Source organism: Mesoplodon bidens, assembly GCF_964165515.1.
Source record: "Mesoplodon bidens genome assembly, chromosome: 20".
NCBI classification, from domain to species: domain Eukaryota; kingdom Metazoa; phylum Chordata; class Mammalia; order Artiodactyla; family Ziphiidae; genus Mesoplodon; species Mesoplodon bidens.
In genome coordinates this window covers 34,916,059-34,943,509 of record NC_138181.1, presented here as the reverse complement: position 1 = coordinate 34,943,509, position 27,451 = coordinate 34,916,059, and the positions used below count along the sequence as shown (strand labels likewise).

General features: G+C 41.0%; 1 protein-coding gene across 2 annotated transcripts in view; it reads left to right on the top strand.

Annotated features, from left to right (window-relative positions):
- Positions 1 to 467: 467 nt before the first annotated feature.
- AGPAT5 (1-acylglycerol-3-phosphate O-acyltransferase 5) overlaps positions 468 to 27,451 on the top strand; it is a 60,780-nt gene continuing 33,796 nt past the window's right edge. For both annotated transcript variants that reach the window (XM_081221229.1, XM_081221228.1), the window contains exons 1-3: positions 468 to 1,043; positions 18,621 to 18,690; positions 24,329 to 24,444. In XM_081221229.1, the coding sequence (XP_081077355.1) occupies positions 825 to 1,043; positions 18,621 to 18,690; positions 24,329 to 24,444 (405 nt within the window). In that variant the 5' untranslated portion in view covers positions 468 to 824. The remainder of the gene's footprint in view (positions 1,044 to 18,620; positions 18,691 to 24,328; positions 24,445 to 27,451) is intronic.

Below are 27,451 nucleotides of genomic sequence, written 5' to 3'. Positions count from 1 at the left end.
AGGAGTCCTCTTAGACGCCCGAAGCCAAGGTCTGCAGCACCTGCGAGGTACCGCGGGTCACTGGTGCGTCCCTCGGAAGGGGACATCCCGGCTTAAGGGTGCATCCCGGGGTCCAGGGGCCCTCACGTGTGCAAGCAGGAGGTGGGGCGTTCCCTCAAGCCAATCTGCGCCCAGAGCCGGACCAAGGGGCACAAGGCCACCCGGGTCCCTCCTCGGCCGACACGCACCTTCAACCAGCTCCGCCCGGAAGTCGCTGCTTTCCTTTGGGGGGTGGGGGAAAGCAAGCTTTGGAGCATGCGCAGTAGCCAGAGCGGGCAGTCCACGCGTCCGGACGGCAGTAGCGTGTCAACTGTCAGCAGCACTTGGCCAATCGAGAGATGAGTTCTTGCTGCTGAGCCCCGCCCCCGGTGGGGGACTATGGTAACGGGAGGCCAATCAGGAGTCGTGTTGTTGGCGCGGAGCCCCGCCCCCGGCAGGGGCATAGGGTGACGGGCTAGGGTCATGGGGTGTGAGTGATCGTGAGCTCTCGAGCCCCCGAGGGCCGCGGCTTCCCCTTGTCCCGCGGCCGGGAGCAGCGCGCCGGGCCCCTCACTCGCCAGCCCGCCCACCGTCCAGCGGCGGCGCGGCCCATGCGGCTGGGGGCGGAGGCCGGATCCGGCGCGGGCTGGGCGTCTCAGGGGCGGCCGGCGGCCCAGCTAGGTGAGGGGGCGGCGGCGGGGCCCGGCCCAGCCCGGTGATTGGCCGCTGATTGAGGGCCGCCGGGCGGCCGGCGGCGGCGGGGCGGGGAAGAGCCGGCGGAGCCTTCCGCGTGCGGAGCCGGAAAGATGCTGCTGTCCCTGGTGCTCCACATGTACTCGATGTGCTGCGTGCTGCCGGCCGCCGTGCTCCTGGGCACGGCTCCCACCTACGTGCTGGCCTGGGGGGCCTGGCGGCTGCTCTCCGCCTTCCTGCCCTCGCGCTTCTACCAGGCGGTGGACGATCGGCTCTACTGCATCTATCAGAGCATGGTGCTCTTCTTCTTCGAGAACTGCACCGGCGTGCAGGTGAGGCCCCGCCCGCCCTCCGGGCCCGCCCGCCGCACCTGCAGCCCCTCCCTGTGTCTGGGGCCCTGGGGGGTCGCAGGCGCATCCCCCAGCTGCCACCCACCCAGCGTCTGTCCACCTAGGGTAGGCTCGCTCCGCCCTGGCGGGCAGATCCGGCCCCGGGAACACGTGCCATGACGCCGTCCTCCCACCGTGGGGGCAGTTTCAAGTTCTCGCTTAGGGTTTGGCCAGGTGCTTCCTTGCGGGTACTCCAGGATTACTAGGTAGCTGCGGTAACGCTGCTCTGCGGCCCCAAGCGGGATCCACCGCCCGCCCTCCCTCCCCCTCTCTTGCAACTGTCTGTCTTGGTGCTGGGAGAAGTAGGTGCAGATGAACGTTTAAATAGGGCAAGCAGTTGACAGCTTCTGGCGTTTGGTCTAAGAAGATGGTAATGGTGGAAGTCAACAGTGCGCTTCTAAAAATCGAAGACCTTGTCTTGAAACAGATTGATGTTACTGTTTGGGCGAGAAGTACAACTTTGTTTTGCATTCTTCCGCAGTACAAGTGAAAGCTGGGCAAGGAAATTAATCCATGTGTTACTGTAGAAGCCTTACCGGAGATAAAATTCTTGCCAACTTTGACTAGGCTTACATGTGTGGCTAATCTTTTGTCTGCTTACTTTCTGTTATTTTCTTTCTCTGTAGAGATTGGATTTGTAGATTAAATTTGTAAAACAAACAAAAGTAGAAGGCCCTTTTAACTCCATTTAATTATTTGAAGTCTCCTACACAGAAATAACAGTTGTGTTTTCCTTCTGTTCCCCAATTTGAAAAAAAAAAAAAAAAGGAGAGAGCTTAATTCTTGGTTTTCCTTATATTCAGTTAGTCCTCTTCTTTTCTTTTCTTGGTGAGGATGGGTTGGAGTGAATGGGATGGCATTATTTTGTCTTTTCGTCTTTTTTTTTTTTTTTTTCCCCTAGAGTAGCTGCTTTCACCCTTTTGTCCACCAGCTACTATTTTGAATTTGTAGTTGCATTGCTGTTGATTCCTGATGACTCTATGAGTTTGCCCCAGTTGGAGGTTTGGGGGAAGGGAACTAGAAGCCAGGGACTTTGTTTAAATCAGTATCTATAAGTGTTTCCTAGGAAAGAAAGGAAGATCGCTTTTCCAGATACTGGTTTCCTGATAATAGACTTTTTCAATGGGCCACATTTAAAATTTTCACTAATTCAGACCAGTCATTTCCCCACTCTGTTCTTACCTCACCACATTTGTCTAAATGTATGGTTTTATCATGATAAGTATTTAATTTCACATCATATGACAACTGGCCTGGGCTAGGATACAGGATCAGAATATACGACAGTCATTTACTTCTTAGAAAAGTAATTCTACCTATGGCGGGTTTTCAAATTTTCGTTGAAAGCATATAATATGTCCCATGCAATGTAACATATACCATTGAAGTAATTTGTGTTTAGCAAGTTTCTTATTTTAAAAAAATGGCTGTAAAATTTCACAGTATTTCTCAAATTGTATATCTTACCTTATATTTGTTCAGTATAGACCTCCAATTTATTGTTTGAGTTCTCAGCACATGGTTTTTAAAAAGTTTAATCTGATGATGATCAACGGACACTCAGTTCTAGGATTCCTAACAAACTTCATCAAGGGACCTGCGTGAAATAAAATTTTGAATTATAATTGAGGGCCATCAGACATCCTTTTATAAATACATGAAGAACCAGTATTCAGTTATAATCTTCTAAATGTCAGAATTCATTTTTCTTCGTTAATTAAAAAAATGTTTTTTTGTTGCTCTTTCCCCTCCTTCTACTGGAATACACCAAAAGCTGATCATTGATATTTGCAGGCCAGAATATCTAGTGATATTTATTTCTAGGCATATGCAACATGCCTCGTCATTAACACCCTCTAAATATTTTAGTCACCATTTTCTTCCTGCTGAAATCAGTACTTTAAAATATATTTTACACTGATGGCTTCTGTCTGCTAATCCCCACTTCCCCAAGTGCTAACATGATACATTATAACAATCAAAAGTAAAATTTGATATAAAATAAATTTAGTTTTTCAGCTGACGTGCTTCAAGTATAAATTAGTTCAAATAACACTGGAAGAAAAACATATAATTTAAGTCTAAGATTTTAACGTTTTATATATATAATGTGTTCAGCTAGAATACCCTTGACTTCTCTAATAATTCATACATTTACTTGAAAGATTGTTTCAATTTCCTCAGAAACCCTCAAGGCCTTTGTGTCTAGAGGCCATTTATAACTAGTTCTTTCTTTTGGTAGCACTGTGGCCTCAAAAATAGTCCTAAACTCTTAATGAATTAAATTTGTATTCTGTATCTTGTTGTAAAAGCAGCTAAACTATTGTATTTGAATGAAACATGTTTATTTAGGATCAGAGATATTTAGAATCAGAGAAGGGACCTCACAAGTCCAACACTTTTTTTTTTCAAGTCTGGATTCTTTCTGCATTTCTGCTAAAATGTTGCCCAGATTCTCCTCAAATATCAGTAGTTCTAGATAGAATGTAAATTGTTGCTTGTATCCTTAATTTTTTTTTCTCTACCTATTTATCATTCATGTTAAGACCTTTAAAGACCTTCGTACAGTTTAACTGGGAGTAACAGAGCCAGGAAGATCTGGATGTGCTTCTGGGTTTGCTTAAGTAGAATGACACAAACCTTTAAGAGGAAATTAAACATTTCTCAATCAGATATGATTCCAGTCTAACACAATTTAAGTCTGGCCAGGGAATAGACTTACAAGAAAATCTTAGAGAAATGTAATTTGAACCTTGTTTTTATACTTTCTATAAATATAAATCCTGAACTGTGAGCAAGACAGTTATTTTAGTTTGCATTTGTGCACATTTTTTAAAAATACCTTATTTTTCTGTTATGAGTCACAGGTACAATAAAATATTCAAACTGCAAAAATATTTTGAGAAAGTTAAAGTTCCCCTTACCTGCACACACCTTTCCTAGGCCTGCAACAGTTTGGTGTGTAACTTTGGATTTCTGCCAAGAGCTTTTATATAAATGTATGAATTGTGGGAAGACTTCTTCTCCATTAAATTAACTTCTTGGATGGGTTTTATAGTAACCTAAATATACCATAACCTATGGGGACACCTCTGTGCCATTGTTATGAAAAGCAAAAGAAAATATGACTCTATACACAGTTTACTTTCCCTCTTTCGTAAATTTGTCTAATTTTGTAGAACTGAATACACTGAGAGTGGGCTCTTCTTAAATGGAATTATAAGCTAATTTTTCCTTTAATATTTTCTCATTTTATTATGTTTTTTTTTTTTTTCTTTTCTTCTTGTGGTATGCGGGCCTCTCACTGTTGTGGCCTCTCCCGTTGCAGAGCACAGGCTCCGGACGCGCAGGCTCAGCGGCCATGGCTCACGGGCCCAGCCGCTCCGCAGCTTGTGGGATCCTCCCGGACCGGGGCACGAACCCGTGTCCCCTGCATCGGCAGGCGGACTCCCAACCACTGCGCCACCAGAAGCCTTATTATGGTTTTTTAAACAGAGGTTAATATTAGTAGTTAGACAATCCAAAACTAAGTAGTAACGTCTCAGAACCCACTCTTTATTCATTCATCTGATATTGGAGTGTGCCCTGAATTCCAGGTCCTGTGCTGGACTATATGGGATGGAATGAAGAAAAACATAGACAAGATCCCTGCCCTCATGGAACTCACATTCTAGTGGGACACAAAAAATAAGAAGAAAGTTAAAATGCACTGTACTCGGTGACTTTGTTAACCTAGTGCGTAGAGGTTGGGGGTTTGGGAAAATGTCCCTGAGCAAGTCACATATGCGCTGAGCTCTGAAAAGGGCCAGTTTGGGAAGTGTTGTAGTAATCTAGGTGAGAGATTATGGTCCGAGTCGTGGGAAGAGTGGGCACGGAGAGAAAGCAAAGAATCCCGGAAGTATTTGAAGGTAGCTGATGGGGCTTTGTAACTGGATACGGAGTGGAAAGGAGAGGACTGTGTTAGCAGCACACCTAGCATTTAGTGAGCGCCGACTGTGTGCCAGGTACTGGTGTCTTATGTGGGTCATCTCAGCCTTACCAGATAGGCCCTGTTTTCCCCATTTTACAGATGAGAAAACTAAGGCACACAGAGTTCACACTTGCAATGGTCAAGCTAGGATTTAGTCCAAGGCAGCCTAGCTTCAGGGTCCATTTTCCAAAGATGCTTTGCTAGGTGGTGTGGTTATATTTGTTGAGAGAACAGCCCCACTCTCAAGGTGTGCCTTCTAGGAGAAGCACTGGCAAACAGTTACAGGAGAGGATAATACTGAAAGTGGAGTTTTTGTGTTTATGAGCTTTGTGCTACAAAGGGAATGTGACTCTGCTGGGTGATTCAAGGCCATATCAATTGTTACGAACCGCTGTGAGTTTTTACTTCAAGCAGGAGTAGCACGGTGTGTTAAGGGAAAAGAGGTTCTCAGCTGGTAACTGAAGGACACTGAAGACTCCTGAGCACGGCATTCAAGGCTGGCTGAATTCTGCCCTGGCAGCTTTCCCATCCATTGATCTCACTGTAGCCCAGCTACTGCTTCCTCACCAGTCCCTCCCCTAAATGACCAGTGCATGTGCTTTGGGACTCCTCTTCTCTGTACACTTCCTTCCAACTCGGGCAACTTTTCCTCATCTGTCATGATCTCACCCCATCCCCATGTCAGGATCACTTATATGTAATATTAACATAGCATTAGCATATTTTAAGATATATATATTATCCCCTTTACAAGATTGTAGCCCCATGGAGATGGCAGTAAAGTGGAGAGTGACTTGACTTGATTGTGCCCTTTTCACAAAAGGACCAGTGATCTGCGTTTCGGTGGAAATGTGGATGAGAATCTCACGTTTAAGGCATGGGGGCTCTAGACTGGCCCTCTAGTTGACAAGTTTTGATCGAACAGGGTCAGCAGGTGGAGTGAGTCAATTTGCTTTCTTTACTTAATAGATGGGGGAGAAAACATGCGCTCTACCCACAGAAGTAAGACTGAGAATAAGGTCAGAGACCTTATCAAAGAGGGGATTCTGGAACAGCTATAGCAGTGCAGAGAAGCCTTTGTTTACTTGTCAGTAAAAACCTGTACTTTTTGCAATTTTTAAAGGTAAGCAATTCTGTAAGGTTTATTTTGTTTCCTCTGCTTCTTTGCACGGACTAGCAGTGAAAACCCCAAATAAGCAAGTGTTGCAGGGCATTTAGAGGGCTGTATGTGTGTGTAAGTGTAAGTGATAATTGGAAGCAGAAAGAAATGAGGCGGGTGGTACCTGGAAAGGGGAGTTAGCTTAAGTGCTAACCACATGTGAGGCACGAGCGTTTCCATTGATAAATTAGTCTCTACTCTCAGCACACAATTTAGCGGTTAGAAAGAGGTCAGGTTTTTTTTTTTTTAATATTTATTTATTTATTTATTTGGTTGTGCCAGGTCTTAGTTGCGGCAGGTGGGTTCCTTTAGTTGCGGCTCGTGGGCCCCTTTAGTTGTGGCTCGCAGAGCTCCTTAGTTGCGGCACATGGGCTCCTTAGTTGCGGCATGCATGTGGGATCTAGTTCCCTAGCCAGGGATCGAACCCGGGCCCCCGGCATTGGGAGCGCTGAGTCTTAACCATTGTGCCACCAGGGAAGTACCCTTTTTTTTTTTTTTAAACTGAAGGTATAATGAGATGTTAGAAAATGACAAAATGAGCAAAGAGCTGAGGAAGTACAGGAGTACTACAACTGAATGCAAGTTGTTGCTTAACTGAGGGGAGGTGTGTGAATATAAGGAAATGATTCTTCCACGTTAGATGCGATGCACTGAATGCCAGCTCTTTGTGTGGTTACATGTTGCTTTGCTCTCATAATTTGTATTTTTCTGTAGGAAAGTATTTTATGTCAGTTTTTCTCGAGTTTCTTATCTCCTTGTGGTTAATGTTCAAAGTGAAAGAATTACACAAGCTTCTAATTTATGGGAAGCCTCATTTGACATTTTTTATTAGGAACTTTTGCAGATAATAATTTTGTTGTAGTCAAAAGATTTTTGGATCTTGGGTGAGAAACCTGGGTGTAATTCCTAGTTCTTTGCTATTCTCTGTCAGCTTGAATAAATCAACTTTTCAACTCAGCATTCTCATTATTAAATGGAATACTATTGTCATGTTATTTTGTGAAGACTAAATGAGATAATATGTGAAACTGCTGAGCTCAGTGACATCATAGATGCTCAGGAAAAACACACCCTGTAAATGAGGACAATACAGAGAGACAGATATGACGAATGTATAAAAAGAGGTTTGTGATTTGTAAGGTTCCATTTAAATGTTGCATAATAATTATTTTTGTGTACTGATTATTAGACAAATGACTATGTTTATATTTTAACATTGTTTCAGAGGGGTGTCATACTTTTCCTATTCAGGGAAAGGTTTCAAATTGGGCAGAAAAAGACCTTAGTTTTGTGTGTATTACGGTAGAAGTCTTGTACTTGATCTTGAAATGATATATTTCATTGACACAGAAATACATTTAAAAATCATTTCAAATAATTATAAACGTCATAGAGTGTAAATTATATCTGCAAACTTATTTATGCTGCAATTCTTTATGGCTGCATTTGTACGTAATCAGAGCCCTTTTTTTAAGGAAGAGAAATTATATAGGTGTTTCTCCTATCCATTCATCATTTAACACGATTTTGAGTAAACAATCTGACTTTGTTGGATAATGATAATAATTAGAGCAACAGCTAACATTTTGGGGGACAGTTCCTATGATCCAGGAGTTGTGGCAGGTAGCTTACATGGTCTCGTTTATCTCACCACACCTGTGGTGAGCAGTTACCATGATTCCATTCACTCTACAGGTAAGGAAACATAGGCATGGGGAGGTTAGGGACTTGTGCTGCAGTTCACGTAGTTGGTAAGGCGATGGGCTACGGCTCAGGTCCGAGGCTCGGTTTAAGCCCAGTGTTTCTGCCCGGGCCCTTAGTGACTGGTGTGCTGTACACAGAGGAGACAGATCTGTCTGTAGCTGGGCCCGCAGCTCAAAGCGACGCGGCCAGAACCGCAGAAGAGGCACACAGATGTAACGGGCGTTGATGCGTTACACGTAGGTTAATCTTTTACACGCTAGGGTTTTTACCGGCCCCTCTCAGATAAGGGGAAACTAAAAGAGGCAGTTAGAGTCAGCCCAAGGCAGTAACCTGTGGAGGCACAGCTAGGTGTGGGAAAGGTGGGTTTGGGCTCCTAGGGCTGGTAAACTGTGGGGAGGTCCCTAGGAAATGTACGGTAGATAAGGACTGTTAATTAAGTAAGGTTTGCTGACTCATCTCTGTGCTGTCTCTGACCTTCCTGGTCCTCTAGGAAGGAACACCTTTTCGAGTGTTTTTAATGTCACCTGTACAAAAGGAAGTTTAGGCCTCCTTCAGGCGGAAAAGGGGAGGGTAGAGGGCTGTGCGTGCTGCTTCTCAGTGGCCCTCCGCTCAAAATAATCCTCATGTCAAAGCGGCATGTTTTGGGGCGGCGTGTTCTGATCCCCGTCTACAGCATCATCTGTATCTAAGGACAGTGAAAGACGTTTTTTTTAAAAATGGCATTTCAATGTGCATGTGGAAAGGAAATGAATATTATTGAGATAAATAATATCTCAGTTTTTTTTTCTCTTTTTGAAGAGGAAGAATGCTGTCCCTTATGTACCCATGGTGGTGTTGGTTAGGTAGTCCACTGTGTTAGACATGTGATTACTTTAGATGACATTTTACCGCCTCTTTTCAGGATACAAAAGAGGGAGTCTTCAAGTAGTTTATCAAATCATGGGAGCAAATTAAAAACAAGGTGAAGATGAGATCCAGGTGAGAGGACAGTGTCTACATTTAAATCCAAGTCTTCTGAAAGGCGCTTTGTGCAAGATAAACAAGCTTGTTTGACTAAAGCAGAATTGTAACTAGTGTGTCAGTCGCATTGAAGATAATCATTCAAAGAGCATTTTTACTGAATTAATAAAATGAAGAGAGAACACTGTTATTTTTCTCTAGAGGGACTTTACATGAGTGTTTAAAAAATGGAGGAACCCCAACTTGAACAATTATGATGACTTAAAATTACTTAGAGAATGAGGAAGAACCAAAAAGCCATGTTTTTCACATGCCTTGTTTGAAGGCACAAATTACCTGCCGAAAAGTGATTGTAATTTGAAATCCATGTACTAGAAGATTCACAGAATGATGCCTTTAAAAAGTCACTGGTGCATTTAAAGTATTTGTTTATTCCCCGCCTCTTTACTGTTGAAAATGAGGTATAGCTTTATCCACTTGTGAAAAATAAACGTGCAGCTTTTTTTTTTTTTTGCGGTACCCGGGCCTCTCCCTGTTGTGGCCTCTCCCGTTGCGGAGCACAGGCTCCGGATGCGCAGGCTCAGCGGCCATGGCTCACGGGCCCAGCCGCTCCGCGGCATATGGGATCTTCCCGGACCGGGACACGAACCCGTGTCCCCTGCATCGGCAGGCGGACTCCCAACCACTGCGCCACCAGGGAAGCCCACGTGCAGCTCCTTGATTCAGTGAACATTGGTTGAAAAGCATCTGAGTGCTGGGCTCTGGCTAGAACAAGGATGCAGTCCGTGCCCCTGAGGGGCCTGTGGGCCTTGAGGGGGATGTGATGTGAGTCGGAAATAGGGATGCACAGCGTGACCGGCTTCGTTGTCACGCAGAAGGGGGAGAGATGAATTCTGGGGTCTGAGTTAGAAGGCGGGAGGGCTTCGTGAGGAGGTAGACAAGCGGAAAAGCTGATCTAAGACGACTACAGTGAGAGAGCGCAGGGGGCTCTTAGGTCATCAGAGAGTCGTTTAGTCATTTATTTGTGGGGGCATTTTGTAAGTTATTATGAAACTTTAAATTCGGAAAACACTACAGGTATCTTATTAATTATATACTTGTTTGTAAGATAGTGGTAACTGTCTTATTAAGTATTTTGAGAATCTGTACTCTTAAATGAAAACTTTTACTTGCCCTCCATGTTAGTAAATTTAAAAGCAAATAACCTTTTCACTTCAATGAACAGAAGTGTGATAATTTTAAGTTGGAATGAAGTGCTTTTTCTTTGAAGCCTGGGAAATAAATTAAGTGAAGGGCCTTAAAAACTGCATATATGTGGTACATAAACATTGTAATCATGCATTCCTTTCTTTGGATGATCAACATTTATTTGGAGTACTTAATAATTTGCGTCTATTGCAATAAGATTTGCAGTTCATCATTTCACTTACTTTGCTTTTAGAGCTTGTAAATTTTTAAATATGAGGGGCTATTCTTTGTAACTTTTTATTTCTGTTGAATTCCAAACAAGTGACAATGACAAATAAAAAAGAAACAACTTAAGAGGCAATCAATCCAAATATCCACTTTGAGATCCTAAATTATGTTATGTCAGAGGCTTACCATCTTCTTTCACATCTTAATTGGAAATAGCTTTTATTTCAGTGATATGCATACTGAAAAATAAACTTTAATAAGTATGAACTATGTATTTATTATTTTCCCTCCAATGGCTAGGAGTTAAGATTTTGTTCCTTTCACATTTCGCCCATCTGTTTTGCCCGCCAGAATTCATTACTTATCTTACTTTCTCTAGATAACCACTGAAGATCTATTTTTCAACACTGGGCATGTTTAACTTTGTTACTGAGATAAGCTAAATATAGAAAATGTCGATTGTTTGGAAACCATTTAGGGATGGGGAAAATTAGTGAGTCTTACAGGGATTGCAGAGATGGCTTTCCTGCAAAGCTTTTCAGTTCATGTTTGTGTCTATAAACAAAGTGCAAAACTGTGGCATTTTAAGGCCAGCGTGGTATATAGTATAAGGACTAAGCCCAAGTAGTGGAGGTGTGGCATCTTAAACTGGTGGTGCCCGGTAACTGATCATGGGTCACTGAACAAGACAACTTGGCTGTTCTGTGCCTCCGCCTGCTACAGTGTGAACTCAGAGAGCTGGACCAGACAGTGGCCAAACGTTGTTCTGGTGGCAATGGTGTACTGATGATATGCACTGTTGGGAATTGTTGGTCATGACATTAGATGACTGCTTATTTTTGTGGTTTCCTTTTCACCCTCGAGATGCTTGTTTTATTTTAAAGTGGGATATATTGGGTTTTATAGGAGATAAAGTTTGAAGCGCTATGTTTTCTGTATGATTGACACTGTAAATCCTGTGAAACATGCCCATTATTTAAATTTTTTTTAAAATAGATCTTTATTGGAGTAGAATTGCTTCACAGTACTGTGTTAGTTTCTGTTGCACAACAAAGCGAATCAGCCATATGCATACATATGTCCCCATATCCCCTCCCTCTTGAGCCTCCCTCCCATTCTCCATTTCCCACCGTGTAGGTCATCACAAAGCACCGAGCTGATCTCCCTGTGCTATGCGGCTGCTTCCCACCAGCCAAGTATTTTACATTCGGTAGCGTATTTATGTCGATGCTACTCTTGCTTCTCCCCAGCTTCGCCCTCCCACCCCATGTCATCAAGTCCATTTTCTATGTCTACCTCTTTATTCCAGCCCTGCAAGTAGGTTCATCAATACCATCTTTTTTTAGATTCCATATATATGTGTTGGCAGAGGGTATTTGTTTTTCTCTTTCTGACTTGCTTCGCTCTGTATGACAGACTCCGGGTCCATCCACCTCACTACAAATAACTCAATTTCGTTTCTTTTTATGGCTGAGTAATATTCCATTGTATATATGTGCCACATCTTCTTTATCCATTCATCTATCGATGGACACTTAGTTTGTTTCCATGTCCTGGCTGTTGTAAATAGTGCTGCAGTGAACATTGTGGAACATGACTCTTTTTGAATTATGGTTTTCTCAGGGTGTATGCCCAGTAGTGGGATCGCTGGGTCATATGGTAGTTCTATTTTTAGTTTTTTAAGGAACCTCCATACTGTTCTCCATAGTGGCTGTATCAATTTACATTCTCACCAACAGTGCAAGAGGGTTCCCTTTTCTCCACTGTATGTTCTTGCCTCCTTTGTTGTAAATTAGGTGCCCATGTGCGCGTGGGTTTATCTCTGGCCATTCTATCCTGTACCACTGATCTTTATTTCTGTTTTTGTGCTGATATTGTACTGTCTTGATTGCTGTAGCTTTCTGGTATAGTCTGAAGTTGGGGAGCCTGATTCCTCCAGCTCCCTTTTTCTTTCTCAAAATTGCTTTGGCTATTCGGGGCCTTTTGTGTTTCCGTACGAATTGTTAAATTTTTTGTTCTAATTCTGTGAAGAATGCCATTGGTAGTTTGATAGGGATTGCATTGAACCTGTAGATTGCTTTGGGTAGTACAGTCATTTTCACTATATTGATTCTTCCAATCCAAGAGCATGATAAATTTTTCCATCTGTTTATGTCATCTTTGATTTCTTTCATCAGTGTTTTATAGTTTTCTGGCTACAAGTCTTTCGCCTCCTTAGGCAGGTTTATTCCTAGGTATTTTATTCTTTTTGTTGCAGTGGTAAATGGGAGTGTTTCCTTAATTTCTCCTTCTGATTTTTCATTGTTGGTGTATAGGAATGCTAGAGATTTCTGTGCATTAATTTTGTATCCTGCAACCTTACCAAATTCATTGATTAGTTCTAGTAGTTTTCTGGTGGCATCTTTAGGATTTTCTATGTATAGTATCATGTCATAGGCAAACAGTACAGTTTTACTTCTTCTTTTCCAATTTGTATTCCTTTTATTTCTTTTTCTCCTCTGATTGCTGTGGCTAGGACTTCCAGAACTATGTTGAATTAAGTGTGGTGAGAATGGACATCCTTGTCTTGTTCCTGATCTTAGCGGAAATGTTTTCAGTTTTTCACCATTGAGTATGATGCTTGCTGTGGGTTTGTCATATATGGCCTTTATTATTTTGAGGTAGGTTCCCTCTATGCCCATTTTCTGGAGAGTTTGTTTCATAAATGGGTGTTGAATTTTGTCAGAAGTTTTTTTGGGGTTTTTTTTTTTTTGCGGTACGAGGGCCTCTCACTGTTGTGGCCTCTCCCTTTGTGGAGTGCAGGCTCAGTGGCCACGGCTCATGGACCCAGCCGCTCCGCGGCACATGGGATCTTCCCGGACCGGGGCACGAACCCGTGTCCCCTGCATCGGCAGGCGGACTCTCAACCACTGCGCCACCAGGGAAGCCCTGTCAGAAGTTTTTTCTGCATCTATTGAGATGATCATATGGTTTTTATTCCTTAATTTGTTAATATGGTGTATCACATTGATTGATTTGCATATATTGAAGAATCCTTGCATCCCTGGGATAAATCCCACTTGGTCATGGTGTATGATCCTTACAGTGTGCTGCTGATTCTGTTTGCTAGTATTTTGTTCAGGATTTTTGCATCTATGTTCATCAGTGATATTGGTCTATAATTTTCTTTTTTTGTGATATCTTTTCTGGTTTTGGTAGCAGGGTGATGGTGGCTTCGTAAAATGAATTTGGGAGTGTTTCTCCCTTTGCAATTTTTTGGAAGAGTTTGAGAAGGATTGGTGTTAGCTCTTATCTAAATGTTTGATAGAATTCACCTGTGAAGCCATCTGGTCCTGGACTTCTGTTTGTTGGAAGATTTTTAATTACGGTTTCAATTTCATCACTTGTGATAGGTCTGTTTATATTTTCTAATTCTTCCTGGTTCAGTCTTGGAAAGTTGTACCTTTCCAAGAATTTGTCCATTTCTTCGTGGTTGTCCATTTTATTGGCATATAGTCGTTTGTAGTAGTCTCTTATAATCCTTTGTATTTCTGCAGTGTCAGGTGTGATTTCTCTGTTTTCATTTCTAATTTGATTGATTTGCATCCTCTCCCTTTTTTTCTTGATGAGTCTGGCTTTATCTTCTCAAAGAACCAGCTTTTAGTTTTATTGATCATTGCTATTGTTTTCTTCATTTCTATTTCATTTATTTCCGCTCTGATCTTTATGATTTCTTTCCTTCTACTGACTTTGGGTTTTCTTTGTTCTTCTTTTTCTAGTTGTTTTGAGTGTAGGGTTAGATTGTTTCTTTGAGACTTTTCTTGTTTCTTGAGGTGAGATTGTATCGCTATAAACTTCCCTCTTAGAACTGCTTTTGCTGTGTCCCATCAGTTTTGGGTTGTCATGGATTTGTTATTTGTTTCTATGTATTTTTAAATTTCTTCTTTGATTTCTTCAGTGATCTCTCAGTTATTTAGTAGTGCACTGTTTAGCCTCCATGTATTTGTGTTTTTTTACAGTTTTTTCCATGTAATTGATTTCCAGTCTCATAGCCTTGTGGTCAGAAAAGATGCTGGATATGATTTCAATTTTCTTAAATTTTCTGAGGCTTGATTTGTGACCCAGGATGTGATCTATCCTGGAGAATGTTCCATGTGCACTTGAGAAGAAAGTGTATTCTGCCACTTTTGGGTGGAATGTTCTATAAATATCAATTAGATCTATTTGGTCTATTGTGTCATTTAAAGCTTGTGTTTCTTTATTTATTTTCTGTTTGGATGATCTGTCCATTGGTATAAGTGGGGTGTTAAAGTCCCCTACTATTATTGTGTTACTGTCGATTTCTTCTTTCATGGTTGTTAGCACTCGCCTTATGTATTGAGGTGCTCCTATGTTGGGTGCATAAACATTTATAATTGTTATATCTTCTTCTTGGGTTGATCCTTTGATCATTATATAGTGTCCCTCCTTATCTCTTGTAACAGTCTTTATTTTAAAGTCTGTTTTATCTGATATGGCTATTGCTATTCCAGTTTTCTTTTGATTTCCATTTGCATGGAATGTCTTTTTCCATCTCCTCACTTTCAGTCTGTGTGTGTCCCTAGGTCTGAAGTGGGTCTCTTGTACACAGCATATAGATGGGTCTTGTTTTTGTAATCATTCAGCCAGTCTGTGTCTTTTGGTTGGGGCATTTAGTCCATTTACATTCAAGGTTATTTTTGATATGTGTGTTCCTACTACCATTTTCTTAGTTGTTTTGGGTTTGTTTTTGTGGGTCTTTTTCTTCTCTTGTGTTTCCTGCTTAGAGAAGTTTCTTTAGCATTTCTCGTAAAGCTGGTTTGGTGGTGCCGAATTCTCTTAGCTTTTGCTTGTCTGAAAAGCTTTTGACTCCTTCATCGAATCTGAATGAGATCCTTGCTCGGTAGAGTAATCTTGGTTGTAGGTTTTTCTCTTTCATCACTTTAAGTATATCCTGCCAGTCCCTTCTGGCCTGCAGAGTTTGCATTGAAAAATCAGCTGATAACCTTATGGAGATTCCTTTGTATGTTATTTTTTGTCTTTCCCTTGCTGCTTTTAATATTTTTTCTTTGAATTTAATTTTGTTATTTTGATTAATATGTGTCTTGGTGTGTTTTTCCTAGGGTTTATCCTGTATGGGACTTTCTGTGCTTCCTGGACTTGGGTGACTATTTCCTTTCTCACAATAGGGACATTTTCAACTATAATGTCTTCAAATATTTTCTCAGATCCTTTCTTTTTCTCTTCTTCTTTTGGGACCCCTATAATTCGAATGTTGACACATTTAGTGTTGTCCCAGAGGTCTCTGAGATAGTCTTCAATTCTCTTCATTCTTTTTTGTTTATTCTGCTCCTCGGCAGTTATTTCCACCATTTTGTCTTCCAGCTCACTTATTTGTCTTCTGTTTCAGTTATTCTGTTATTGATTCTTTCTAGTGTATTTTTCATTTCAGTTATTGTGTTCTTCATATCTGTTTGTTTGTTCTTTAGTTCTTCTAGATCTTTGTTAAACATTTCTTATATTTTCTCAATCCATGCCTCCGTTCTGTTTTGGAGATTCTGGATCATCTTTACTATCATTACTCTGAATTCTTTTTCAGGCAGACTGCCTATTTCCTCTTCATTTATTTGGTCTTGTAGGTTTTTACCCTGCTCCTTCACCTGTGACATATTTTTTTGCCATCTCTTTTTTTTTTTTTTTTTTGAGTGGGGCTGTGTTCCTGTCTTACTGGTTTTGGGGCCTGAGGTTTCCAACACTGGGGCTTGTAGGCTGTTGGGTAGGGCTGGGTCTTCGTGCTGAGATGAGGACCTCCATGAGACCTCACTCTGATGAATATTCCCTGGGGTCTGAGGTTCTCTGTTAGTCCAGTGGTTCAGACTCAGAGCTCCCACCACAGGAGCTTCGGCCCAACAAGGGGCTCGTGAACCAAGATCCCGCAAGGCATCTGAGGCAGCAAAAACAAACAAAAAACAAAAAAAACAATAAAACAATAGCAAAGTAAAAAATAAAATTAGACTAGGAAACTAACAGATATGTTAGGAAGAATATAAAAATAAAAATATAGATGAATCAACAACCAGAAGGTACATTAGTACCACAATAGTAAAAAAAAAAAAAGAGGAGGAGGGAAATGAAAAAAAGGGGGCGGGGGGAGGCCTTGGCTGTGGAGGGCGGGGCCTAAGCAGGGGCAAGGTTTGGGTGGTGGGCGGGGTCAGTGCTCAGGACCCACAGGGCTGGAAAAGGCCCCTGGGGGCTGTGGGCAGTGGGGCTTAAGCTCAAGGAACAAAGGGGCCCAGGCGTGCACCCCATCCCTGGTCTCAGAGGGCAGGGGACCTCACCTGGGAGCCCAGCAGGCTTCCTGGGCTCCAGTGGACAGGGCAAACGCTCTCCTCTCCTCTCCTGCTCCTCCAGTCTGGGAGGGCCCCTTCCGCCTGCCTCTCCTGATCTGCCCGGCCTCCCTCCTATGCCCCCAAGGACCTACGCAGCCTGGAGGGGGCTTTGGAGGACAGGGGATCGGCCTGGGAGCTCACCCATTGTTTAAATTTTTAGTTTATTTTTCAAAAATATAAAATTATACATATTTAAGGTGTTCAATGTGATGTTTTGATATATGTATGCATTATGAAATGATTACCACAATGAAACTAAAAAAAATACCTTTTAATAGCTTGTATGCCATCTACCTTCAAAGGCTGTGGTCTCTAAATGAAGCTCAGAGCAAGAAAAGGGAAGGAGAGTCTCCTAGTGGTTCAAGTTCTGTCTTCAGCCTGGGGGCAGGCAGGTCTCCAAAGAGTGGTATTCAGATTGAATCAGTTAAACCACAGCCTTTCACTGTGAATGTCTCATCCACGGAAGTCAAGCCAGAAATACCCTGTCGTGTAGCTGCAGTACTTGAAACCCAGTGCGTCCCACCCAGTGGTCTCAAAGCAATTCTGGCTCGTTGTTAGGAAGAGGGATTGCTCACAGACCAGGACTCCACTTTTTAACCCTGCATACATCAAGTTATTGATTTCATTCTTTTGTTTTGACACTGATAAGCTTTCTTAGTAAAAAATTATTGAGGAGAAATTTAAACTCATATTACCTGCATAGCACTGTATAGTTTTCTGAGGAAGATATAGGAAATCTCAGTCTGAGTCCCTGGTCTCCAGAGCTTTGTCATCTAGCTCCATTTATCTACAGAGAGGTTGGCTTAATGTCTTTTTCTTTGTTCTGTTGTTAGATATAAATGAGTAGTGGTGTGATCAAAAGATAATCTCTGTGGCTATGTAAAAAGATAGATCTGTGGCTAATTCATAATCTTGAATAATCTGTGATGACAAGATACAGAAACAAAAACGCCCTGAATAAAAAAATAACCAGTGTTAGGAGTCATTTCCTTTGAAGTCTTTAAAAATATACTTCCAATTTCTTTAAATAATTTATTATGAAACATTTGAGACATAGAGAACTACAGAAAGACTCATATAAGGAACACCTGTGTACCCACCACCCAGCTAAAGAAAGGAAGCACGCACGACAGCTGGAGTTGAAGGCTGCTGTGTACCCCACCCTGTCGTGCAGTTTCCCCTTCCTACAAGTCACTGATCCTGCACTCCCTGTGCTCTGTATAGAGATGTAAAGAGTCCCAATCAGGAGACCAAGTTTCCCCATTACTTACAGAATCAAGTTTTCATCTTTAGCTTGGTATTCAGAAGACTGTACGTTCTGGTTCAGATCTCCTCCGGCCTGCCTGCACCAGCTCACCGTCTCTAGGTGCAGCCTGGGTGTGCCGGCACCCTGCCAGGTGCACCATTACTGGCCTCAGACGCTGCCACTTATGTTCCTTTGTTCCTCTCTTCATAAACATTCCTTCCTTCACCTTCTCTGCTGAAACCGCACCTAATGAATGCTACTACTGCCTGCAGTTGACAGTTCTTTAATCGAGACTGTATTTTCATAATATTTGCATATGTCTCATCACAGTTATTGTATGCGCGCCTGTCTCTTCCACTACACTGTAGGCTCTTGGAAGGACGCTGTACCTTATGAACAGTGTTTCAGATGTTGTGAGCAGTCAGTAAAAACTCAGGAGGATACTGATCATTGCTTTACTTTATGACCATTAACCTGCCCTGCGCTCAACTGCTTTATAGACACGTGCTGTTTATGGTCTCTGAGGCTCCTAAGAGAAGTCTAATAGTTATTAGTCATGGATGGGACTATTCATGACATTGCGTATTTGTCAATTTTTTGACATTGTCATATTTTGTATGTTACAGTAGTACATGTTTTAAAATATCAAAGTAATGTTTCTCTTTATTTTATCTTTTAGATATTGCTATATGGAGATTTGCCAAAAAACAAAGAAAATATAATATATTTAGCAAATCATCAAAGCACAGGTTTGTATTTCATTTGCATGAAACAGGTTTCTCTACGCACAGTAGGGAAGTAATTCAAAGTAATGTTCTGATATTTTTTAATGGATTTGTTGTTGTTGGTAAAACATGAATTTTCAATGCAGATATTATATGTGACCTCGTATTTTTGTGATTTTAGTTTTTTGGAAAATCAGGAATGTGAAAGCTATGAATTTTCCTTCTGCTGGGTGTATATAAGCTATTTTCTTTCCTTTTTTTCTCTTTGAATATCTCTGTAAATAGTCTATGTATTCTTCCTTTTTAAGTTTTGTTTTTGGAAGTGGAATTTGTGGATCATACTGTATAAACATTTTATATTTTTATTGTTAAGCTGCAGAAAGGTTGTACTGATTTGTGAGTGCTCATTTCCTTAAACACAGTATTAATTACTAATGTCTGCAGTTCCTTTTGCTTCTTCAAGTGTTTGGGTTTAATTATAGCTTGCTCTTCTATCAGGAATCACAGAAGACTCTGGTCTCCAGTATAGTGCAGTATATACGTTAAATTAGCTCAAGGTACTTAAAAAAAAACTTTTTGTATTGAAATAATTGTAGATTCACAAGGATTTACAAAAATAGTATGTAGAGTCCATTGACCCCTTCACCAACTTTGTCCCAATGATGGCATCTTATACAGTAACCAAACTAAGAAATTAACAGTGGTTAAGGTACTTTTTAGTTCTCCAGATAATTCAGTCCAAGAAACATCCCACTTCATATTTTTTCAAAGCTGTAACTGCTTTTGATGCACACTTCCTAAATTCTATTTTTATTACTTTAAAAAGTGTAGTACCCAGAAGTTCAAAGCTAAAAACAAGCTGATGAATGAAACACCTGATTGGGAAATGACTAATGCCTGTGGCTGTCCTTTATCTTCCTCCTGTCAGCTGTGTTTCTTCATGGTTACTTTTATTACTACGTATACCTTCTGGAAGGTAAAGAAAGGTAAAGAAGTTGAGGTGCATCTTTCTCAACTTATCTTGTTACTGACTACACTCAGTTTTCTAGGTCAAGAGCTGATGCTCTGAAGGGTGAATAGGAATTTGATGTACCTGTATTTCCCTGGCTTTATTACCATGACTGCTAAGACTATTTGATTTAATTACATTTGACTTTAGCAAAGCAACCAGCCCTGTGGTCAGGGTCTACTTCTAACTCTGGCCTATAAGGCAGCCTGACTTCCTCCTTTATTTTGACTGTTTCTCCAGTCATATCGGGCTTTTTACTGCTAACACAGTCTTGCTATTCCTGTACTGCTGCTGATGGCATATGTCTACCAGGGTTCCAATATCCAAATAAAAAGGATTTGTGGGTCTAGGGCAGGGAGTGGCTCATGATAGCCCAATTTCCTTTATACTGAGCCCCTGGTTAATTTCATTTAGAGTTTTCTTTCTGTTTAAAGAATTCTTTCTTAAAATTCCTCGTTCAGGGGCTTCCCTGGTGGCGCAGTGGTTGGGAGTCTGCCTGCTGATGCAGGGGACACGGGTTCGTGCCCCGGTCCGGGAAGATTCCACGTGCCGTGGAGCGGCTGGGCCCGTGAGCCATGGCCGCTGAGCCTGCGCGTCCGGAGCCTGTGCTCCGCGATGGGAGAGGCCACAGCAGTGAGAGGCCCGCGTACCTCACACACACACACACAAATTCCTTGTTCAGGTTCCATGCCAACTTCCCTTTTTCCAGGTTTCAATGGAAATAGTGTTCTGCCAACAGAGCTTTGGTACCAGCACAAACCTGTGGAATAAGTACTCCCTGAACATTCCTGGAGGTGGGAGGAGTAGTAATAAAAATAATAGCACAAAAATTATAGCCACTGCTGTCATCTGTCTGCTTACTGTGTGTTGGCCTTTATATCCAATACTTCAGAGTGAGGACTTCTGGGAAAACATTTGGGAGGACACAGATTTTTCACGATTCTTCTGTGTTTGGACCTGGAAGGGTAAAGTGGGGAGTGTGAGCTCCTTAGGCAGCCCGCGGCTGACGTGAAAACGTCACGTGTCTCATCACAGAGAACCAGTCTGCATTCCCGTCCTCTCACCTGACCTCTGAGGGCCTGGACTTTTAGTACCGGGCCCATACCAGTCCGTCGTTCGGAGTTGAGAAGGTTGCTTTTTGAATGCTTTAAAAAATCCATAATTTAGGAACATAACTAGATAGTGACTTTAAATTACTTTAGAATTATAGGCTTCAGTTAGAATGTGACAGAAGATACGTAGCCTTTTCCCAGAAAAATGGGCACATAAAACTTTGCCTAGAGTTTGAGGTTCCAGAGGCCCCTAAAGCTTATCCAGGGACATGGCTCGTTGGCCTGTTATGTCTAGGTACCCCTTTTTTTTTTTTTTTTTTCTTTTTGCGGTATGCGGGCCTCTCACTGCTGTGGCCTCTCCCGTTGCGGAGCACAGGCTCCGGATGCGCAGGCCCAGCGGCCATGGCTCACGGGCCCAGCCGCTCCGCGGCATATGGGATCCTCCCAGACCGGGGCACGAACCCGTATCCCCTGCATCGGCAGGCGGACTCTCAACCACTGCGCCACCAGGGAGGCCCTAGGTACCCCTTTTAAAACCCCTTTGAGGTATTAAAAACCACAGCCGAGTAATCTGAAAATGTCAGTAGCAGAAAGAACATGTCAAGGACTGCTGTTCAGCTTAGGCTTCCTTGCTCACCCTCTACAAGGCCTGCCAGAATACAAGAGTCTTTTCTTGGCCTGGCATGCCAGAGAATTGGCATTTTAATTCGTCCCTCTGGTCCCCTGTTTTCACTTGATGTGCCCTTGCTGTCTCTGCTTTCTTAGTCTCTGTGAACTTATTTCCCTCCAGAGTCAGCAAGGCTGCAGTGACCACTAGTCCTTCCTCTTGGCCTTCTTTAGCTCTCTGCTTTGGACACTCTGTACCTTTTTAATCTCATGAAGGTTCCCTTTTCTTGGTTTAGGTGACATTTGTCTTGACTAACAACATGTATGGTGAGGCCTGGGCTGTGGAGTCAGACCCCGATTCATAAGCTATTCTGCAATAGGCTGTGTGACTGTGGGCAAATGACTTAGCCTCTCTGAGCCTTATTGGTCAGGTGTGAGTCATGTCTACCGGTCGGGGCTTTTAGGCAGTTTCCATAGGCCAGCTCGTAATCTCACAGAGAGCTCGGCTCACACGGGCAGCGAACAATAGGGGTGGTGATGATGACAGCTAATCCCGAGGGCACGCCGGATCCGTGCTAGGCGAGTGCTCACATGCAGGATCTCCTTCAGCCCGCGCTGTGCCGTTATGAGTTGGGCGCTGTTGTTACCTGATAACACAGGTGAGAAAGCTGGCATCTTCTCGCTGCCTCTCCTCACTGCCCTCCCCTCCTCTCTTCCCAGTTAATGGGAGCAACGGCTTGGGCCGGATCACCATGGAAGAATTCTCACACAGCTGCGTTTCTTGATCTCATGCCAGAACACAAAATGTGAATAGTTATAAAGGTAGTACGTTAGCATCTCAGCCGTCAGTAACTCAGCTGTAGTCTAGTGTCTCCTATCTGAAACCTAGTTGAGAATTTAAAAAAGTAAAAAAGATAATTGAGTAGCAAAAATTGATGGCACAAAGCTTGTGTCTTTTGACTACTAAATTAGTTCTTAAAACTTTTCCACTAAATATTTCAGAAGTCTAAGGGTATAGCCAGGACAGTTCGTTACAACATGACATACTCTGTAAATTTTACACTTTCTCTTAAAAGTTATTGGAAGATGTATCCTAGGCTACCATATAACCATGTGTGTTTTAATATAAAAATGCATTTTCAGATTCTTCCACATTTTAAAAAATGATTGTTCCAGGAAAAGATACCAAATCTTGTTTTTAGCCTTGTATCCCAAATATGTTCCAGAATATACTGTAGCCTGGAAACCATACGCTAAGTTCTCAGAATTTATTCTGAGTCTGTTTACTTTTACATTAGGTATAGTTATAACATTAGCTTGATTATTTAGTTTCCAAGACATGGTTAGAAAGAAATGTGTTTATCAGTGACTGTTTAATTGATCTGAATTACAGGGAAGGGGATAGGGAGAGGGCTTCTATAGGGAGGTACATACCTTAGAGAAAAGTGATAATTGATAGTTCCATAGAGTAGGCGTCGCCAACTGATAGACACCACTGCTGGGGATCATTTACTACAGGGGAAAATCTTTGCATCACTCTATTTAAAGGAGCCATAATAGGAATTATAGATGTAATCATTGTACCTCTTAAATCATCAAGAAAGAGTTAATTATGAATGATAAAAAAGATTAAGAAGAAGGATTTATAATAATTGATAAAACATTTTTCCAAAAGGATAATTTTTAACGTTTAACTTGGCTAATATACTTCTTTAGGATATTCTGTCCAGTATGGTGCATTGCCTAAAGAATTTCACATAGCTAAGAGTTAATCTTCCTGTAATCCTGTGGAAAACTGTCCCTTTTGGTTGAAATTTTATTGTTACTCCGTTATTTTCTTGGTTTTTATTTCCTACAGGGTTTTTATTAAAAAAAAAAAAAAATTTCCTCTCGAATTTGCTCCTTTTGTTTTCATTTCCCTGGACCTGAATACACTTGTGATCCTAGGACTGAATCCTTTCACAGATTCTTGTTAATTTTTTTTCAAGTATCCCATCTTCCAATTCATCTGTAGATACGAGAAAAGTCTCCCTCACATTTCATTTTTATCATTTTCATTCTTATGAAGAAATAAGGTAGTTTTCAGCCATTTATTTTCAAATCCAGATCTCTCGGGTCCTCCAGACCCTTCACCATTTGCTGCCTTAACTTCATTTTATTTCCTCTTGATCTCTTTAAAGCATCTCTTGTGTTTGCCGTCTTCTGTACAGTTTGCTGGTCTCCGGTTCTTCGCTTTGGTAGGAAGGCTAGTCCCAAGGAAGGGCTACTTCTGTTCGGAATTTGCTCTGCTTGAAAGATCAGTTAACAACCTGTTTCTTCCTATAGGTTTTTTGAGTTTTTTGTCGGCGCCTCACTCGTGCCTTCTTCTTTTTGTTGTTTTTGAACTTTTAGTCATACATAACATATCTATGGAATTAGAGTTATTAGCGGCCTGGCTACATGTCCTTTGATTATGTAAAGAACACATATGTGCCCAACATAGTTGTAAGCTTTGAGAGATCTTTGTTTTGAATTCCATTAGAACCTACTATTGTGTCCTGAACGTCATTGGTCAGGATAAAGTGTCCTTGCCTCTTGTTGCACATATTGGTGTATACAGAATAGTTACTTGCACATGACAGTTTCACTTAGCCATTTTTTTGCTTATAATTTCATGTTTTCTAGATGTCAGGAAGGAGAGAAGCCTATTTTATTTTGTTCATGCTGCTTTTGGATTACTCTGATGGTTTGTGACTTTTGCATTTTATCCCTGAGACGAGAAGCTTTTCAAGAACTGTAAGAACAAAAAAAACAAAAAACAAATCTAAAAAACTCCACAGAATTTATATTTTGCAAATGTCTGGGGTTGTTTTAAAGTAATTTAAAAATTCTAACCCTAATATTTTTCAAAGCATATCCTCATACAGTCTTGTGAAGAGGCATTTTGTGTTTCTGTGGAGGGGATGCTGGAGTTCACCCAGGGTCACTTACGCACTAATTGATTCTGTCTTTGCAGTTGACTGGATAGTTGCTGATATTTTGGCCATCAGGCAGAACGCTCTCGGACACGTGCGTTATGTGCTGAAAGATGGGCTCAAATGGCTTCCACTGTATGGGTGTTATTTTTCTCAGGTAACTTTCCCATGCTTCTTTCTTTATATATATGTGGCTTATGAAAATTTTAGATTTTAAAATTTAACATACATTTAATATGAATGTATGAGTTTTTTTGGTTTATTTTTATGGGTTTAATAGTTTATTCTAAATTAACATGATTTTGTCTGACATTTTTAATGGTGTGTGTTTATATATATATATCTGGTTACACAGATTGTTAAATTAAATGGAAAAAAATGCAAATGTACAAAAACCAAACAAATAGAAAAATGTAAAGACCTAGAACTTGATGGACACTTACCTTAAGAAACTAAAAAGTAATTATCTGTAGGATATAAAAAAACAGCTATATATGTAAAGTGCCTAGCATGAGTGTCAGGTACATAATAAATATTCAATATATGTTATTTTATGCAAATCCTTTAAAATTACATAATAACCATCAGGTCATGGAACTATATAACAGGCTCTTTGTTATTCAGAAGGGGATTACTAGCATTTTTCTATGCCTTTTCTGAATAAATTATTTGATATGTAATTTTTTAAATATTAAGAATGAAATGTGTTTGGAAGACAGACTTGTTAATAAGACTTTAATAATCGATTAAAGAAGAAAAGCTAAAGTTATGGTGAGCTCTGAAAATATATAAATCTGAAAGTCATCCGCTGGACACAAGACAGTGGTACCACCCATCCGTGCTGCCCCAAGTCCCATGATCAGTGTCCCTGTGGTGTTGGAGGTTAGTGTACTTACTGCCCGTCTCCTTTCCTCTTTTCCTGAGTCTTTTAAAGGGAAATAAAATCCATATATATTTTGATGAAAAGTATTTTAAACTACTGGGTGCATGTATGAACGGGAATAGATTAATAAGTAGTGGACTTTATGCCACGAAGTAAAATTTTATTTTAAAAGGATTTGCTTTTTACAGTTTGTATGAAACAGAAATAATGCTATTCAAAAATAGTTATTTACAAGCAAAATACGAGGAAACAGACTCTCCAGTTTTATATTTCTTATAATTATTGTATTTATAAAATACTAAGTATTTTATATGTGTAGAAAAATGCATATTAATATATAGACATTCAGAAAACGAAATATTTCCAAACTGCCAGCTTGTGAACATTATAAGGTGCAGATTAACTGTAGAATTCAGAACAGAGATCTCTTTGCTCCCTCATCCCAACCAAAAGCAGGTGTTTTGGGAACCTTACTGTTGGGTTAAATTAAAAAATAAATAAATAAAAAGGGCAATAGCGAGCTTTTGCTCATTTAAGCCCTGTGATTGACCTCCACTCAGTACTGTCTTTCCTCCACTCTGCTTTTGTTTCCGGCTATCTTTATTATAACACTTATCAATTCTCTTTATATCACACACGTATACATATTTTGCTTCCTCACTAATCAGGGAGTTCCTAAGGAAAGATACCTGGTCTTCACTTCTGTAGCTTCCATATATATGGGAAAGAACTCAGATGTTTTTTAATTAAAATAGACTTTAAGGGACTTCCCTGGTGGTGCAGTGGTTGGGAATCCGCCTGCCAGTGCAGGGGACATGGGTTCGATCTCTGGTCTGGGAAGATCCCACATGCCCCGGAGCAACTAAGCCCGTGTGCCACAACTACTGAGCCCGCGTGCCACAACTACTGAAGCCTGTGTGCCTAGAGCCTGTGCTCCGCAACAAGAGAAGGCACTGCAGTGAGAAGCCCGCACACCGCAATGAAGAGTAGCCCCCGCTCACCGCAACTAGAGAAAGCCTGCGTGCAGCAATGAAGATCCAACACAGCCAAAAATAAATAAATAAATTTATATATTTTTAAAAAAGAACAAAAGATGCTCCTAGTTCTCTAAAAAAAAAAATAGACTTTAATAAGCAAATTAAATGATGGGGAGGAAATAGTATGTGAAGAATAGACATCATGTCATTGAAAGCTTGGGAAAGTTTCACACTGCAATATATGCATTCTTTGGCTTTAATTCTAAAGAGTTAGTGAAGAATGAATTTATTCTCATCAGTCCTCTCAGTTTGGGTAAATAGTGACATACATTCTGTCGAGCACTTTGAGTTTCTTCTCTGTACTCAGGCAAGCCAGTTCATATGTGGAAGGAACCATGACCAGAATCTAAGACCACCCTTCCTCTCCTCTTTATCCTGTCCCCTCCTTGCTTCTCTTTATTTCCTTTTACGCATATTCTGGATTAAGACAAAATCAAATTCATCCAGTCGGTTAATTTTACAGATGCGTTCAAATTAGTATAAAGGAGTACAAAAAAATAGCTGACCTGATGCAACGTTTCAATGAAGTGCACTTATGAGGTTTAATTAAGGCTACCTTAATTTTTATGAAGGTGCCTGTATTAGCCTGCTAGGGCTCTCATAATAAAGTATCACACTGTGTGGCTTAAACAACAGAAATTTATTTGCTCACAGTTCTGGAGGCTGGAAGTCCAAGATCAAGGTGTCAGCGGGGTTGGTTTCTCTTGAGGTCTCTTTCTTTGGCTTGTAGACAGCTGCCTTCTCCCTGTGTCTCTCCTTTGCATGCACTTGTCTGTGTCCTAATCTCTCCCTACAAGGCTCCATTCCTATTGGATCAGGGCCCACTCTTATGACCTCATTTATTTTCCTAAAAGCCCCATCTCCAAATACAGTCACATAAGAATCTCGGGGAGAGAACAGAATTCAGTCAACAACAGTGCGACATAAATATGTAGCAGAGTCAGTTTCTAAAATTTCAAAAGATAGTGCTTGTTGAAAGGAGAATTTTTAGTGATTCCATAATAAGTCATTGGAGAAATTGAGAGCTAAGATCCATCTGATTGAATTTTTTATTTAAAAAAATGTATTTTTAATAAAGAAAGCATTTTTAACTGCCAGCAGAACTAAATATTCATGTATTTTCCAGTAAAATGTCACACACAGTTTTATTTGAATTGTATTGAAAACATAGGAGAATTTTCAGCTAGTGTTCTCTAGATGCTAACATATGAATGTATTAAATATAATTTAATTCCTAAAATGTA